Source organism: Chanodichthys erythropterus, chromosome 17 (genome assembly GCF_024489055.1).
Source record: "Chanodichthys erythropterus isolate Z2021 chromosome 17, ASM2448905v1, whole genome shotgun sequence".
NCBI lineage: Eukaryota > Metazoa > Chordata > Actinopteri > Cypriniformes > Xenocyprididae > Chanodichthys > Chanodichthys erythropterus.
In genome coordinates, this window is record NC_090237.1 from 40,723,403 (window position 1) to 40,742,749 (window position 19,347).

A 19,347-nucleotide genomic window follows, 5' to 3' on the forward strand; every position below is an offset into this window, starting at 1 on the left:
ATGAATTTCTAAAGTTAACAGAGTGTATTAAAGAAAATTAAGGACGGACCAAAATCCTGCGATACAAATACCCGATTAGCATTTTTTATGCATTATATTGTCAACTGTATTTTACATTAATATCATTGGTATACTTAAGATAATCATTATGAGTTTGAGGAGACACAGGGTTTCCCAGACTGGGGTTCATGATGGACAGCAGGTTTGTGAGTTTCATGAAAAGCTATTAATTAAATCATAACAATTTTAATTAATAACTTTAAAATAAAATCAAAACATTTTTTAAATATTTGTTTACCTGCATGTCATGTAACTGACATCCGAGAACCATGAACTTCATTGTATTATGATTATTATTGTTAATTTAATTTTATTATTAACCTAACTTATTAACTTAAAATCACAGGGGTTACTTCAAATAAATATATCAGGTGAAAGAAGTTCAACTAACAAAAAAGTTGGGGAATCGCATGTAAATATGATATTTTAATGTATTTGAAAGACAAAAGCCTTTCAGAGACTGTAATAAATGGTTAAATGACACACTGAGAGAGAATTCAAATGACAATTAATGTGTTCGTCAGGAGGAGAAAACACTTGTTAAAAGAGAAATGATTCCTGTAAATGCAGTTATCAAATGCTGTGTGGCTCTGCAGGGATATATATATATATATTTTGTAGAAAGGAAAATTTAAAATATAACAAAGAAGTATAATCAAATAATTCTGAATAATTTACTGCCATTGTGAGAATAACATATAATAATCAATAGAAAAGTAACTAGTCTGATTACGAGTGTTTTAAAATGTAATATAATCTAATTACAAGAACTTCATTTTTAGACTCTAATTACATGATCCAGATATATCCGTATAACATATGATCAGGTGGACTTTTATTTTATTCTGGACTTTTATTTTGACGACTGGCACGCAGATAAAGCGCCGCATAAGCTGACGTCGCTTCCGGTGGTAAAGGGATTTCCGTCAACAACTCAACTAAATTTGATCAAATCATCAATGACGAGCAGAAACGGGTTATTCGTGCTCTGTTAAGCTCGCTGGAAAGTGTCAAATATATATTTTCAGTTTTCACACCTGCTCTACAAGCTTCACACGTAAGGCAGAACATTATTATTGCTGTTATAATAACACTTGTGAAGATCTCGCTATGAGCTGTCAGCTGTTAAACGTGAATTTGATATTCCTGTTGATTCAGTGTTGTTTATTTCACTGGAAATACACGAGAGTTTTCTGGAGGAGCTTTCTTGTTGTTTAATCCTACTGTGTTTTTACCATGGTACAGAGATGGTGTTAAGGTCATAATATCATGGTATTCACACTCTGTGGTTCTGAATAATGACTTCATGATGAAAACAACTGAGAAAGTCATAGCATTACTCTCATCTGATTGGAATGAATGGCAGCGCCCTGTGTGTGTGTGTGTGTGTGTGTGTGTGTGTGTGTGTGTGTGTGTGTGTGTGTGTGTGTGTGTGTGTCATGTGCTTTGACTTGTCTTGTGTGTGTTTCAGTGAAGCGTGATGAACTCTCAGGCGGTGCGCAGGGGCTTCAGCGTCCAGCAGTCCGACCTCATGTGTAAGAGGGGATGCGGTTTCTATGGTAACGCCGTCTGGCAGGGCCACTGCTCCAAATGCTGGCGAGAGCAGAACCAGTGTACGAGAGCCAAGCAGATCGAGGAGGACCGGGCCCTGGCCGAGAGGTGAGCGGTGGTGAGGGCTCGTCGTCTGCGTCCCTTCGGCTCTGTTGACTGTGCTCAGCTGCTGTGTGTCTGTCAGGTTACAGAGAGAGGAGGAAGCCGCCTATGCCAGCAGTCAGGAGGGGGCGCAATCTCGACCCGCATCCTCCAGGACAAACAGCGTTCCCATGGTGAAGAGGCTCTTCACCCCCGCTCCCAAAACACCCGCACGGAGAGGTACGACCATGAGTTTACGCTGGACATTAACAATTCATGGAAATTTAATGGAATATGTTTCATCAAAACACTTCTTTTGAAAGGTTAGCGGCTTTACGTGGTCAGGACAGGAGATGTGATGGACTTTACAGACAGTCTCATGGCTACACTTACAAAATCACATGTATTTTAATATTCATCACTTTGAAATGTTTACATTTCTTTTACTAGACATAACACTTTGGAAAAGGGGAGTATGGGCTGAAATTAGACTCATAATGATCCATGACAGGGTTCCTACGCGGTTTGGAAAAGTATGGAATTTGATTTGAGTAATTTCCAGGTCTGGAAAAGTATGGAAAAAAGAAATCAGAGTATGGAAAAATATTTGTGTTTCCAGACTATTGTCTCTATTCAGTTTTCTAATTTATTATACCTGCAAACTAGACACTTTACAGCGAAATTAGCTCTTTTGAATCAAAATACATAATTTATGTGAATCGTGTAGATCCGAAGAGGTTTTTTTCAGGGCGAGCGCGTGTCTCAGGCTTCTCACAAGAATGGAAAATGGGCTACTTTCCCATAGACTGGAGTGAGTTGTGATCTTTCTTGGTGCTCTGTGGCGTGATAGATCACTGTAGCGCTCGTGAACCGACCATCTCTTCTGCTTTACTAGTTACAGCACAAAATAAACATGATTGAACATCTGAAGGAATGTTGAAAGATAAAGTACAACTTACTGAATTCTGTATCACATGCAATCGATCAATCATTGTTTCAACTGCAGAAAGGCATCAATAAAACTGTCATCATGTAAAAATATCACATTTAGCCTACCTCAGAAAAGCCGTTCAATGGCCAAAAACTCATTATTCAGCTACAAAAATGAACTTCAAGAGGAGCATTTTGCTAAATATATGCACTATAGGCTATTGCATATTCATTGTATTTGTACTTAACATGTGCTTCGATATTAAATGTATAAATCTGTTTCATGACAGCCACCATTTAAATGTTTAGGCCTAAATAATAAAAAAAAAAGAGAAAAATAATTGTCATTAAAAATGTATATAAACTTCCTTATGTGTAATTTAGCCTACATGAAAGTAGCTTGCAAATCAGTTTTAACCAATTATTATAATGATGTACCAGCTGTGGTTCCTTGTATAATTTACAGCATTAGTTGAATTTTTTTTTTCTTTGAGGAAATTTGCCATGTACAGTATTTGACCTGATAGGCCCCAAATGAATCAATATTGAATCGAAGGTAATCAAATCAAAATCAAATTTTCAAAATCAAAATTTTCAAAATCAAAATTTTCAAAATCAAGCAAGCTTCTGAATCAAAATCGCATTCAATTGTGAAATTTGTGTCAATTCTCAGCCATACTGTCAATTTATTATTATTTTTATTTTTTTTACTTGAAGGAAATGTTAGTTTTCCCATTTATTTTGTTGTCAGAGTGCACCAGAATGCTTCATTTACATGTTAAAATCACAAAAATCTTCTCCTGGGGGAGGATGCCCCCAGACCCCCCTACACACCACCTTTTACACCTCTTTTTACTTTGCAGATGTTTATAAACTTGTGAATTTCTAAAATATTTCTAACATTTCTAAAACTGATACTGTGCTTTTGTAGGCTACTCTATAGAAATGTTTTTATTCAATACTGACAACAGAACAGAATGGATAAATCAGAGAAGAATGTCTATGAAGTAAATCTGTCGAATTATTAGAATGTTAAACAAATTAAATATTTACACCCATGTAGTGAGTGGTATGGTCAGAAAGGGAAACAAAGTCACTACCCTTTTAAACAGGGAATATATTAGTACTTGTAAATTAATCCACAACAGAAGTCACACAGCAACGTAGTTTTAAGAAGAGAAGGGCCTAGACGTAAATACTAAAAACTTTATTTCAACAATCAAACACTGATTTAAAAATCACTAAAAGACTGTGAGAACCCTACTACAAACATGAAGCAGAGAAAACATAGAAAAGGAGACAGAGACTAACCAATGGCAGAAAAACGTTTGGAAGGAGGTCTGGAAATTTGAGTCTGGAAAAGTATGGAATTTTGAAATGGAAAATGTGTAGGAACCCTGCCATGAACTTGAATGTTACAGATATGTTTTACTTTCCACAAACAAATGCCAAAAATTCAGAATATGAGTTATTTATTATAAATGAAATAGAAGTACTATATTAAAACCAAATCACAGGATTATTCATCCTAATTAGACCAAATTACACCAAAAATGAAACCCTTTTGCATCCTCCTGGGACCTGGGAATAGACTTCTGTCCTCCCTAGTGGACATTATATTTTAGGGATTTTCTCTGACAGCATACATGCCACAGTTTTAAGTCTGGATGTCCTGTACAGAGCACATTCAGGGCTTTGCAGAGATACCACATTTTTATTGGTTTCGCCATGACAACAACAACTTATTGGTCTTTAAATATGACTGAAAATGTAAATTGGCACTCTTATGGAAATATGATACTATTTTGCATTAGCATTTAAATCGAATTAATTTTCAAATTGTTTGTTATAAATCAACATCTGATCTCAGGAAAATGTTATGGGGTTTCAAATCAAAATATGACTTTCTGTTATGAAACAGGACATTGATTTCACACATGTCTAATCAGGTTTATCAGGCATTTTAGTGAACAAGTGAATAGGGAAAGAAATTATATATCAGTATTCCTATTAATTATTCCTATTAATGAAAATGTTGCCAATTATTACTCCCATTATTACACTTCTTTTTTTTTTCATTACATGTTGCTCCAAGAACACATTAATATGCAAATTAGATACAGTGTATAGATACATTGAATGGAAAAATCCATGTATGGCTATTTTACCCACATATTGCATAAAGTAAAATGGTATATCAATTAATTATATCTTTCATTATATCTTTCATAACATAGCTGAGAATCATCTTCATACAAAGTTTGGTTAAAAACAATCCTGAAGCCTAAAAATTGATTGGTGATTAAAAAAAAAAAAATCCCATTGTTTTTGCCTATACATGTAATTTCATGCCATGTATTTTTTAAACAACTAAGTCCAATAATGTGTTAAATATGATTATTTTCTGATCATAGGCGGAGGGTGAACCAACTCCAGGGTGAGGAGATGCGATTCCCATTTAAAAACACATTTAAATAGATTTCCTTGAAAGAGTTTTAAGCTGCTTGTCACCGCAGAACCTTCACATCTCAACATCAACACTGCTGATAAATTATTATGTTAAAGGGTTAGTTCACCCAAAAATGAAAATAATGTCATTAATGACTCACCCTCATGCCGTTCCACACCCGTAAGACCTTCATTCATCTTCAGAACACAAATCAAGATATTTTTGATGAAATCCAATGACTCAGTGAGGCCTCTATAGCCAGCAATGACATTTCCTCGAAAAAATATTCTCGTGGCTTTATAATATTAATATTGAACCACTGTACTCACATGAACTGATTTAAATATGTTTTTAGTACATTAATGGATCTTGAGAGAGGAAATGTCATTGCTCCCTATGAAGGCATCACGGAGCCATCGGATTTCAACTAAAATATCTTAATTTGTGTTCTGAAGATGAATGAAGGTCTTACGGGTGTGGAACGACATTGTTAATTTTAACAGATTATGTACGCGGGGTTTGGCATGACAGAAAGCTCCCTTTATAGTCACTAAAAACTCACTCATCTTAGTTCATCGCGATCTCAAGGAGTTCAGTAACAATAAATGAAACTGACTGCACAACGAATCTCTTGTTTACATAATTGCTTGATATAATGAATAATCAGAATCCACTCACCGCTCAACGTCAGAGTTTTGTTCAGCACTAACTTAAACACTTCTGATTGGTCATTGTGTTCAAGAAATCAACAGTTGTGTTTGTGATTGGCTACATTGCTCAACACGTAAGTCTTGTCATTCTTCAGAGCGCTAGCACGAATACGCACTGGATCGTTTGCTAAATATGTTACACCAATGTGCTATTATTAATTTGTATTTCTGAAGATATGTTATTAAGTTGGCTTGAAAAAGCCAACTTACTGATCTACGTCTTAAGCTTATTATTATTAATGGTGCTTGCCAAAGCAACACCTTAGCAACCGCCCCTAGTACCTTAGCAACTGCATAGCAACACCCTAGCAACCACCCGAGTACCATAGCAACCGCGTAGCAACACCTTAACAACCACCCTGAGTACCCTAGCAACCGCATAGCAACACCCTAGCAACCACCCAGAGTACCCTAGCAACCGCATAGCAACACCTTAGCAACCACCCGAGTACCATAGCAACCGCATAGCAACACCTTGGCAACCACCCCGAGTACCCTAACAACCGCATAGCAACACCGTAGCAATCAAACCGAGTGCCCTAGCAACCATTTTGCAAAATCTATATCTCTGCATCAGAACATCATAGAGACATGGGGGTTGGTTTATATTGTCAAGCAGCCTTTGGAGTATCATCATTGGTAGCTGGCAAGTCACTCCCTAGCAAACAAACAGAGTACCCTAGCAACCGTTTTGCAAAATCTATCTCTCTGCATCAGTACATCGTAGAGACATGGGGGTTGGCTTTTTGACTCATGCTAGCAATCTGGACTTCCAACATGCTAGCAGTGAATAGCTACATGCTAATAGTGATTAGCTAAGTGTTAAAGTGGGCTAAGAACATGCTAATAACTCTATAAAAAAAACATAGTATCCATCTGTGACTATCTATCTATCTATCTATCTATCTATCTATCTATCTATCTATCTATCTATCTATCTATCTATCTATCTATCTATCTATCTATCTATCTATCTATCTATCTAATAAAACTTAAACTTTCAAACTTCAAACTTTTAAAACTTCTTCAAACTTTCTGGCTATGCTTTTTCAAGCCAACTTAAAGTTTGTCCTCAAACTTTTTTATCTAGTTTAAAGTTACCGTTGTAGAGATTAGTGTTCCTTTGAGCTAAATAAATACTTTTCCGAGTCAATCTAATTTGATTCAATTGGATTTTGAGATTTTCTTTTCTCTGTTTTCAAGCATTTCACATTCCACACACAAACAACTACCAATGAATAAGCCTAGTGCTAATTATTAATGTGTGCACAACTAATTTATTTGACAAATTCACAAATGTGCATTACATTTAAACTAATACTTTACAACTTGTGTGTGCAAAATCCAGAACTACATGAATGTGCAGCATTTTCTACAAATAGAGACATAGATGTGAATACAATACTTCCATTTTGTATTAATGTAGGTCAGAATTTGTGCGTGCAACGAGTAAGATCTGCATTTGTGACACACATGCATTTATTGACTTGTTTCTGAGTCAATTCTATTTGATTCAATGGGATTTTGAGACTTTCATTTCGCTGGGTTAGCCTTGCATGATCCACACACAGATGTCTAAGAAAACCTGCCTGATAAAGCACCATAATCAAGCAGTTATCAAGATGCTTAACGTGGCTTAAGAAAGTGATATTGAAGCACCAAATTCAGTACACACATTATTAAAACATAGCTTACCTTGTACAGACAAGCAGAAAAATATGAGCTCAAAACACGCAGTCACGTTGTTGGACAGACGATGGATTTAACAAATTACTGTTTTGATTTTGCCCTCACTCTCTGACCCCATGAAGGTTGCTGTGTAATTCACATCCTGACTAACACACATTAGGGGAAGCATTTAATTCAATCCACTTACAGAATGCAGAATCGAATCAGTGAGAATCAAATCGACTCCAATCGAAACGTTCTGAATTCACATTTCGTACACATGAGCGTCCGTCTGTTGTTCACAGATGCAGGATCTTCACAGACGTCCGTGGGCCAGAGCTCGTCCCTCAGCCGACAGCCCAGCGCAGAGACTGACCACGTCACGCAGCACTTCATCGACTTCCTCAAGACCTTCCAGAGACCTGGATATGAGATCTTCAAACAGTGCCACGCCTTCACTGAGAATATCGCTCGCAAAAAGGTCAAAAACACCCAGACGTCCAGCTTTACACTTTACAGTTGAGGTTGCTGCTGCAACAAGTCCATATGGATCATTTTATAGCTTATAGTTTTTATTCACCTTTATGTCTGCTTGTTTTGTGTGTGTTGTAGGTTGCTGTTTGTGACGATCTCTCAGACTCTGTGCAGGATTTCTATCAAAACATGTCTGAATATCTTCAGACCAACTTTAAAGGTGCCAGCATAACATGATCCATCACAAACATGATTATTCCATTTTCCCAGTTTTTACATTAGACTTTGAATAATGTTCCCGTTTGATCCTACAAACCTCCCTCTGTGTGTGTGTGTGTGTGTGTGTGTGTGTGTGTGTGAGTGAATGATGTAGCGCATCGCCGTCAGTGTGATTTGTGTGTGAAATGTGAAGGAGTCTGGTTTATTTGGACTGAACACTTCTGTTTACTTGTGCAGTTCTCAACACTATAACACTTAAAGAGGGCCTATAATGCCCCTTTCACACGATGTAATATCAGTCTCTGGTGTCTCCAGTATGTGTGTGTGAAGTTTCAGCTCAAAATACCCCACAGATCATTTATTATAGCGTGTTGAAATTTCAATTTTTTGAGTGGAAGGAATGCTGGATGCTGTTTTCGTGCATGTGTCTTTAAATGCAAATGAGCTGCTGCTCCCCACCCCCTTTCCAGTAGAGGGCGGAGCTTGTACAACCTTTGCATTGGATACTCTGTCAAAAATGAAAACATCTGTCTGTTTTTGATTATCATCTCTATCGCGATCACACTCATGTGACACTGCAGTTCTTCATCATCATATTATTTGCATAATATATTTATACTTCTGATAGCGCACACACAGAAAGCTGTCTGTCAGACGGCGCGTCCTGTGAGTATCAAACTAAGTTCTTTCACGTCTTATTGCACGTAAACTATCAAAAACACACAAAGTTCACATAAACAGCAGGGAAAGAAATCACATGTGTATATTAGATCTGTGTATTAAAGTGACAGCAGAGTAATATACAGCACCTACTGCTGGTAATATGAACCAAACAACAAAAGAAAAACACAAAATCACTCACTGCTCTTGACTGAATAACTTTAGGAGCTTTAATAAGAATAAATGTCTTACTTAATTGCTGCGTTTAAACGATCTGGCGAGGAGATAAACATGGCAGACTGTGTGCAGCTTACTGGGGGAGTGGCTAAGAGCATAGGGCGGAGTCTGTCATCAGTCATGGGCGGGGCATGTTCCAATGACGTCACATTGCTCAGAAACGGTGAACGGCTTACTCTGAAACACTGCTTATGATTTATGAGGATTAAAAAAGGAGTGGGTGGATTTTTACCAGTATAGGCTGGTTGTTTACACACACTGTGTTTAAAAGTGAGTTTTGCATAATAGGTCCCCTTTAATAAAACAGGCTGTGTGATGTATGAAGAATGAAGTAGATGGTCATGCAGCAGGTGTGAGAAACTCTATCTAAATAAAACACACACACCTGTAACCCGTCTCTCGCTATTGATGCGTGACCGACACTGCTCTATATATTCACACTGGTGGTTTTGGCGGTTCTCTGACAGCTGTGTGTAATTGTGCGTCAGGCTCTCCAGATGTGATGGAGACTGTGATGGAGGAGGTGGAGCGCTATGTGATGGGCCGTCTGTATGAGCAGCTCTTCTGCCCGGAGCACACAGACGACGAGAAGAAGGACCTGGTCGTCCAGAAGAGAATCAGGTGTGCTGGAAGCGTCTGTACGGTTGAGATGTGAAGAGTAATGGCAGTGTAACACTGTCATGTGTGTGTGTTTCAGGGCCTTGCACTGGGTGTCCATTGCGATGCTGTGTGTCCCAGTGGACGAGCAGATCCCTAAAGTATCGGACAGCGTGGAGAGAGCCATAACAGGTACAGACAAGCAGATTTAGGGTAAAACCCGCTTTATAACACAGACAGATCGGATTTGGTGAGACACATTTGAAGCTTCCAAACCTGTATGACTTGATGTTTGAAGAAAATAGTGTTCGCATCGATCGGTTTCCAGATTGAGCTGCTTCTGTCAGAAGTCTGTGCCATTTTGCAAGATCATGCTTTGAGAGATATACATTACAAATATCAACTACATTTCAAAGAAGCATTTATAAATCAGATTTAAAAGGCAGAGAAATGCATTGCACTTTGATAAAAGATTACAAATACATGCATTTTGTTCCTATAAAAGTTCATGCAACTGTTAACATGCTTTGCTCGAACTGGTACACCGTTGTCACTTGTGAAATCAAAATGACGGCACCGTGGGTGGAAAGTGCAGAATAAGGGGTGGTAATATTATAATAAGATCCCATTCCTACGTCACTAGGGGAGTGAAATCTGAGCGGCTCGTTTTGTCACATGCTTGCAGAGAAAGACTTAACAAAACAGAGTTACTGGATTGTCCTTTTTCACATTTTCTGGGTTGGTAGATGCACCGGAGACCCTATCATAACACTTAAACATGGAATGATATATCACTTTTAAGTAAATGGTGCCAATTTATATTTATAATTTTGTTTATTCGGTAACATTTCGGTATGGGGAACGATTTTAACTAGCTGCATATTGGCTTTTTATTAATACTTATAAAGGACAAATTAATGATTATTCTGCATGACCATATTCCACATCCTTAAATCCTACCCAGTGCCTGAACTTAACCACTACAACAACTACCTTACTAACTATTAATAAGCAGTAAACTAAGCGTTTATTGAGGTAAAAGTCATAGTTAATAGTGAATATGTGTTCCCCATTCTAAAGTGTTAATGTTTTTTCTTTTACTTTTTTTGTTTTTTTGCCTGAATAGATCTGATCGACTTGGACTCTAAAAAGGTTCCTAAGGAGAAGCTGGCATGCGTCACCAGGTGTAGTAAACACATCATGACTGCCATCCAGGGCAGTAAGAAAGCTGCCGCCTCAGCAGACGACTTCCTGCCCTCTCTCGTCTATATAGTACTGAAGGCCAATCCGCCCCGATTACACTCCAACATCCAGTACATCACCCGCTACTGCAACCCCAGCCGCCTCATGAGTGGAGAGGACGGATATTACTTCACTAACCTAGTAAGACTTCATCCACCTCAGGCTTTTGGTGTGTTACTGGGTGACACACAATATACTTTCAGATTGTGAACTATATGATTCACAGGAGTCTGGAATAAATCCACAACACTCCCACACCCACGCATTACGTAATCATGTTGGAAAGGTCACGCATGACGGAGGTGGAAGTACCGATTCAGTGTTTACAAAGTGAACGTACAAAGACTAAGTCAAATGACCTTTACAGAAAAAGGTAAAACAACGATGTCGGACGATTTTGTAGTTTTTCATCACGGTAGCTACTGTGGCTACTGTGACCTTTCCAACGTGATTATGTAATGCGTGGTGCATCGCAAAGCAGTGCAAGACAAGCATTTGTTGTATATAATTACTTTTTTTTTTTGAAAATGAGCGATGGTTTCTCTAGGATAAGACCCTTATTCCTCGTCTGGGATGATGTAGAGCCCTTTGAAGCTGCACTGATAAATATTTTTAACCGGCCATTAAAAAACAGCCAGTTATGACCGAAATTTTAGATACCAGTGGAAATTCACAATTATAACCACAGCTAAAACTACAAGCCTAACTAATATAAATTTAAAACATTATTACAGATAAGTAACAATAGTTTTCAGGTAGAGACAATGAATAAAGTAATCAAATGTAAGATAACACTGGATTGTCTTCACTGTATAAATTACACATAGATTAATCCTTATTAAAGTTTCAAAAGTTACTCAGTCAAGAGTAGTGAGTGATTTTTTTCTTTTTTTTTTTTTCTTTGTCCTTTTTGTTTGATTAACATTAAAAACAGAGAGCAACAGGAATATAAGGATGCTGTCACTTTAAGATCTAATGCACGGATCAAATATACTGTTACACATGCGTTGTCTTTTTTTGACTGTTTACATTCACTTAAGACACAACTTAATGCGTTTACCGCACACGATTTTGAAGTGGCTTTGGTTGGGGTTGTTATTTATTTATTTTTTTTAATGCGCAGCTTGTCAGTGAAGTATGGTTAAATGCTGCTCCATCTGAAAGCCAGAGGGCGCTCTTGTGAAGAAAAGTCCCAGGAAATCCCTATGGGCATCACACTATCACTGTAGCTTAATACACAAGAGAGTGAAACATTTTGATTGATTAAACATGACTAATAAACACACGACTCTGACAATAATGTATGGTTTGAGTACTTCAAGCATTCCCTGGTGTTTTCAGGGTAATTAAGTACAATCCAAATTACAGAAATGTTGGGACGTTTTTTAAATTTGAATAAAATGAAAACTAAAATACTTTCAAATCACATAAGCCAATATTTTATTCACAATAGAACGTATATAACATAACACATGTTTAAACTGAGAAATTTTATACATTTTTTCACTAAATGAGCTCATTTTAAATTTAATGCCTGCTACGGGTCTCAAAAAAGTTGGCACGGGGGCAACAAATGGCTGAAAATGCAGAAATACAGCTGGGAGAACATCTATCAACTAATTAAGTTAATTGATATCAGGTCTGTAACACGATTAGCTATAAAAGGGATGTCTCAGAGAGGCAGAGTCTCTCAGAAGTAAAGATGGGCAGAGCTGTGAAAGATTGCGTAAGAAGATTGTGGAAAACAATGTTCCTCAACATCAAATTGCAAAGGCTTTGCAAATCTCCTCATCTACAGTGCAGAACATCATCAAGATATTCAGAGAAACTGGAGAAATCTCTGTGCGTAAGGGACAAGGCCGAAGACCTTTATTGGATGCCTGTGGTCTTCAGGCCCTCAGACGACACTGCATCACTCATCGGCATGATTGTGTCAATGACATTACTAAATGGGCCCAGAAATACTTCCAGAAACCACTGACGGTAAACACAATCCGCCGTGCCATCTGCAGATACCAACTAAACCACTGTCAGTAAACACAATCCGCCGTGCCATCTGCAGATGCCAACTAAACCACTGTCAGTAAACACAATCCGCCGTGCCATCTGCAGATGCCAACTAAACCACTGTCTGTAAACGCAATCCGCCGTGCCATCTGCAGATGCCAACTAAACCACTGTCTGTAAACACAATCCGCCGTGCCATCTGCAGATGCCAACTAAACCACTGTCGGTAAACACAATCCGCCGTGCCATCTGCAGATGCCAACTAAACCACTGTCTGTAAACACAATCCGCCGTGCCATCTGCAGATGCCAACTAAACCACTGTCGGTAAACACAATCCGCCGTGCCATCTGCAGATGCCAACTAAACCACTGTCCGTAAACGCAATCCGCCGCGCCATCTGTAGATGCCGACTAAACCACTGTCAGTAAACGCGATCCGCCGCGCCATCTGTAGATGCCGACTAAACCACTGTCAGTAAACACGATCCGCCGTGCCATCTGTAGATGCCGACTAAACCACTGTCAGTAAACACGATCCGCCGTGCCATCTGTAGATGCCAACTAAACCACTGTCAGTAAACACAATCCGTCATGCCATCTGTAGATGCCGACTAAACCACTGTCAGTAAACACGATCCGTCGTGCCATCTGTAGATGCCGACTAAACCACTGTCAGTAAACACGATCCACCGTGCCATCTGTAGATGCCGACTAAACCACTGTCAGTAAACACGATCCGCCGTGCCATCTGCAGATGCCAACTAAACCACTGTCAGTAAACACGATCCGCCGTGCCATCTGTAGATGCCGACTAAACCACTGTCAGTAAACACGATCCGCCGTGCCATCTGTAGATGCCGACTAAACCACTGTCAGTAAACACGATCCGCCGTGCCATCTGTAGATGCCGACTAAACCACTGTCAGTAAACACAATCCGTCATGCCATCTGTAGATGCCAACTAAACCACTGTCAGTAAACACGATCCGCCGTGCCATCTGTAGATGCCGACTAAACCACTGTCAGTAAACACGATCCGCCGTGCCATCTGTAGATGCCAACTAAACCACTGTCAGTAAACACGATCCGCCGTGCCATCTGTAGATGCCGACTAAACCACTGTCAGTAAACACGATCCGTCGTGCCATCTGTAGATGCCGACTAAACCACTGTCAGTAAACACGATCCGCCGTGCCATCTGCAGATGCCGACTAAACCACTGTCAGTAAACACGATCCGCCGTGCCATCTGCAGATGCCAACTAAACCACTGTCAGTAAACACGATCCGCCGTGCCATCTGCAGATGCCAACTAAAGCTCTATCATGAAAAAAGGAAGCCATATGTGAACATGGTCCAGAAGCGCCGTTGTGTCCTGTGGGCCAAGCCTCATTTAAAATGGACTGTTTCAAAGTGGAAAAGTGTTCTATGGTCAGACGAGTCAAAATTTGACATTTCTTGTTGGAAATCATGGACGCCGTGTCCTCCGGGCTAAAGAGGAGGGAGACCTTCCAGCGTGTTATCAGCATTCAGCTCAAAAGCCAGTATCTCTAATGGTATGGGGGTGCATAAGTGCATACGGTATGGGCAGCTTGCATGTTTTGGAGGCACTATGAATGCTGAAAGGTATATAAAGGTTTTAGAGCAACATATGCTCCCCTCCAGATGCCGTCTATTTCAGGGAAGGCTTTGTGTATTTCAGCAGGACAATGCAAAACCACATACTACAGCTATTACAACAGCATGGCTTCATCGTAGAAGAGTCCAGGTGCTGAATTGGCCTGCCTGCAGTCCAGATCTTTCACCTATAGAGAAAAATATGTCAAAGACGACCACAAACTCTTCAGCAGCTGGAAACCTTTATCAGGCAAGAATGGGACAATTCAACACCAAAGCTCCAGAAACTCATAACCTCGATGCCCAGACGTCTTCACACTGTTATGAAAAGAAGGGGAGATGCTACACCATGGTAAACATGCTCCCGTCCCAACTATTTTGAGACCTATAGCAGACATCAAATTTGAAATGAGCTTGTTTAGTGGATAAAAGTGTAAAATTTCCCAGTTTAAACATGTTATGTTATCTATGTTCTATTGTGAATAAAATATTGGCTCATGTGATTTGAAAGTCTTTTTTAAAATTCAATAAAATGAAAACTAAAACGTCCCAACATTTCCGGAATTCGGGTTGTATATTTATAATCAGTGTTGGACTAGTTACTCAAAAAATGTAATTTATTACTTGTTACTAGTTGTTATTACTTTATTTATTACTTTCTGGAAAAAGTAATTAGTTACACTAATAGTTATTACTTTTCCTTCATACCCTACAGAAGTTCAGATTAATCGAAAAATAATTGACAAACTAATCAATGATCAAAAATTTTTTACTCTCATTTGGCACTTGAGTGTTGATATCAGGCCCTGAGTGTGAACAAACCCTGATTGGTTCTTGAGTCGGGCTGCTCATCTCCACACTTGTTCCTGTTGCAGTGCTGTGCCGTGGCGTTCATCGAGAAGCTGGATGCGCAGTCGCTGAACCTGAGCCAGGAGGACTTTGAGCTCTACATGTCTGGTGCGGCGTCTCCATTGGGCCCCAAGGCCTCTTCCTCCGGCCACAGCTCCCAGAGCGGCTCTAGAGCGGTAGCGAGCAGCACGACCGTCCCGCCGCCGGACCAGAGGAAGGACCTGCCGTCAGGTGTTCGACAGGAACGGAGAGCAGAGGAGCCCCAAGCTCTGGAGGCTGACCTCATCGAATGGAAGGAAGGGCAGGAACTCTCTGTACTGGGCATTTTGGAAGCGGCTCCTGTACGGACACGCACCTCTGCCACCTTCACCATCGACTCGGACAACATTGGCAGCGACAGCCTGCCTCCTCCGTTACAGCCGCAGAAGTTTGCTAGCTAGCTCCCATCTGAACCGGCCGCAGACTGACAGTAACGGGCGACTCGTCCCCGCAGGGTAGTGATGGTGTCTGGATCCGCATCACGATGCTCAAGCGTTCGAACTTCGGTTCTCTATGCGGTGATCGGCAGTCAGGTTTGGCTTATGTTTTACTCCAAAGTACAACGAAAAGAATTTGAGAATTTTAAGTATAGTTTTATGACCATTACGATTTTTTGTGTCATTGTGAATATATATTACTTGACATTATGAAGTATTTATAAATCAGGGTGGTTTCTGCTGTACTGCTTTTAATTTGTGTAAATATAAATGTAAAAAAAAAAATCATTCAGTAATGAGAATGAGAATAAATAAATGTTTAATATCGTTTTGAAAATAATGTTACAATGCCAAAAAAATCTTAATAGTCCCAGAAAATAAGTTTAATTTCTTCATAATTTATATTTCTTATTATTTAGTTTACTCTGGGAATGTTTTGATATAGATATTTAGATTCTCTTCTTGACCTTCTTTTTAAATTTCCGAGTGTGAAATTAGACAGATGGAGGGTATGAATCGTAAATAACCATAGTTTTTTTGCACTGTTTTAACTGCTTTATGCAAGCCACTGAAGTATTACAATACATAACTTATTAGCATATGTCATTAATTTCCGTTTTTCCTCTGCTTCTCAAGTTTCCTGGCCATTATTATTGGCATTACTGGTCATTTGAACTGAGAATTAAACACAACGGCAGAACCGGTGTGGCTTAGGGTTATATATCTGCCCTGTCACTCAAAACCTGCTGTAATGTAATATTTCCTATGGTTATGCTAGGATTGGTTACAGCATGCTGTGATGAAGAGTAATTCTGCTACAGGCAAAGCTCGAGTCCCAGGTGTGGTTTAATAGACACCAGCGCACTAGTGAACATGGATTTAATCAACATAACAAATTACTTTAAAAAAAGTCTATAATCAAATATTTATTTTCTGTATATTTAACTTTCCAGAAATGCTGTTACAGAGTGGAAAATAAAACGCATTTTATTTTATTTAGAGAGTTAAGCAACGACTTTTTTAAAGCTACTGTCTGCCCCTTTATTATATGAAGAATATTAATTATGCATGCAGTTACAGTTTTGCTGTGGTATGTAGTGTCCCATTATGGACAGATTGTAACCTCATTTAGTTATCTAAATGATCTAGGTATGAAACCAGACATATGTTATTTAAAAATGATAAATAAAATGAGCTACTGAAGGAACAGAAAACACTTGTCTAATTTGATCTTCGGCCGCGTTTACACACAAATCAATTCAAATGAAAATGGGGGAAATAACTACAGAAAGAGCACCATTTCTCTCTGTTTTATTTATTTTAGTGGAGTAGCTGTAATATCTGAGCTTCACCTTAGTTTGATATCAGACAGATTGAAAAAAATGGAGCAGATGTCACAGTTACGTCACTTGCAGCAGAAAAATAGCAGTAGCAAGTGGAGGAAAATGGGCAAAATCCACATTTTAACAGAATGTTTTCTTATTTTTCTGGATGTCAGAATCAAAATACAAAAATATAGTCTTCATTTTTATAAAATACTGTCATTGAAGATGTTCTTTGAAGCTAAACAAAGACGTTTATGTTGCAATTCACAGACTGGACTGATGAAACCTGTGATTAATCTACTATTAAAGCAGGAATTTGATGTAAACAGTAAGTTCATAGCAATTGCAGCATGAAATAATATTTAAACCTATAACATTTTACACAGATAACTTTTCAACATAGCCTATAATATTATCTCACAATTCAGATTTTTTTTTTGCATTGAATTGCATGTTTATATCTCCCAGTTATGACTTTATAACTTGCAATTGTGAGTTTATTTCACAATTCTATGGAAGCACATGTGTAGCAATTTGAAGGCAATGCATTTCTGTATTTAAATTTACATTTTCCATACCATATGTGCAATGTTTGAATGAAATGATCATTCAAATTTAATAATATAATTCACATTTGCTATTTCCTACAATAATTTTAACATATAATTTAAACGTATATTTTAATGCATTATGAGTTGCGAAATTAAAATGAAAATGTATTACAGAAATGATTATATATGTTTAACAAGTTCAAGCAAAAATGGTAGCAAAATGATCATTTAAATGTTATCTTTCTTAATTGGATTTACGCTCACAGTGTGATTGCATTTTCATTAAATGTCCGGCAATGAATGTAGGAATTGAAACCCGCCCCAACCTGTCAATCATTGCATTAAGGCGGGGCCAGGTGTTGCAAACATGGCAGCAGCAGAGATCTAAAGAGCGAGGCATAAACTGGCAGATGAAGTATTTATACATTTAAATACAGAAATGCATTGCTATTTTACATTTCAAATTGAAAATTGCTACACATGTTTCCAATTTTTTTATTCTTTTTTTCCGTGGCTTCCACAGAATGCTACTGCAGAGCTGACATTTTATGTCTCCACCCACAAAAAATGTCATCGCTGTTTGCAAACACAAAATAGGTGTATTTGAGATGGTTATCAAACCCTTGTTTTAGTGTCCTCTGCAGCTGTTCAAACACATTAGACCACACGAGTGTTTACACTGCAAATTCAATGGACTGGTTTTTGACCTCCTCTGAATGTGGTTGAAAGTGGACACGCTCAAAACATTTTAGGTCTTGCGTACACCTGTATAAAGTGCTGTCCACCTGTGATCGGATTGGCCAAAATGTGGGATAAAGCAATACATACAAGAAAGAAAACATTAGCCACTTTCACACACTGAACTTGTTAAAGCGCTCTAACATCGCAGGATTGATCTTTTCCTGTAAATGTACACAACAAACTTATAATAGACACAGCTGAAAAATACTGCACATACAAATTAAAAAATCTAATGAATTAAAATGAATATCAGACAGCATAGCAGTATGGATTAGACTATGCTCATCTATAAAATGTCATGTTACACCACTGTATAAAAACATTGATATTGTCTTGAAGGCATTTATTTGTTTTGAAGGAAGGATTGATTATCATTTGCTGAGTTTTTAAAGTCACTGATGGATAATTTAAAATATTTCCCAGTAGTTTGACATAAAAAACAAACAAGAAAGAGCGTGTGTAAACCTAAACTTTTATTTTATTTACAACTATAATCTGTTCCGTACATGGCTATGCAGATCCACTCTTTCTGTCTGAGTGTTGAGAAAGCAGGGGAGAAGTCACGTGACTCGCCATACTGAGTTAAATATGCCATATAATAATAATTCTACTATATTCAACTGCTATGAAGAGCTGTGCACTCACGAGCAACAGGATTTCTGCTCAGACACCTGCGCTTGCACACCATCTTCACCGCTACAAGAACTTCCTGTGATTTACCGGCACACCAGAGGGTTTTTCCCATCATTACCTGTGATGTAGACAGTCCTGAGGTCGGACCCAACATGAGGATGTGATGCTGAGGCAGAATAAATCTCTCACTGACCTTGATTTTGCAGTTGAGTGTACTGTAACATGTAACTTTTCATTTGGAGGGGTTTTTTTTTAATCTTTTGGGTTTTT

At 38.5% G+C, this 19,347-nt stretch overlaps 1 protein-coding gene across 1 annotated transcript; it reads left to right on the forward strand.

Annotated features, from left to right (window-relative positions):
• Positions 1-976: 976 nt before the first annotated feature.
• rabgef1l (RAB guanine nucleotide exchange factor (GEF) 1, like) lies at positions 977-17,404 on the forward strand. Its single transcript, XM_067364850.1, has 9 exons — positions 977-1,117; positions 1,532-1,719; positions 1,796-1,932; positions 7,755-7,930; positions 8,062-8,143; positions 9,528-9,660; positions 9,737-9,828; positions 10,763-11,019; positions 15,378-17,404. The coding sequence occupies exons 2-9, from the start codon at positions 1,541-1,543 to the stop codon at positions 15,789-15,791; spliced, it is 1,470 nt and encodes a 489-aa protein (XP_067220951.1). The 5' UTR covers positions 977-1,117; positions 1,532-1,540; the 3' UTR covers positions 15,792-17,404.
• The last annotated feature ends 1,943 nt before the right edge of the window (positions 17,405-19,347 follow it).

What these genes read in the sequence shown, in the direction of transcription:
- rabgef1l (XM_067364850.1), top strand. Translation starts at nt 1,541, where the DNA reads ATGAACTCTCAGGCGGTGCGCAGGGGCTTCAGCGTCCAGCAGTCCGAC. An exon ending in TCTTCAGACCAACTTTAAAG is followed by an intron (nt 8,144 to 9,527) that starts GTGCCAGCATAA and finishes ATTGTGCGTCAG; the next exon opens with GCTCTCCAGATGTGATGGAG. An exon ending in GATATTACTTCACTAACCTA is followed by an intron (nt 11,020 to 15,377) that starts GTAAGACTTCAT and finishes TTCCTGTTGCAG; the next exon opens with TGCTGTGCCGTGGCGTTCAT.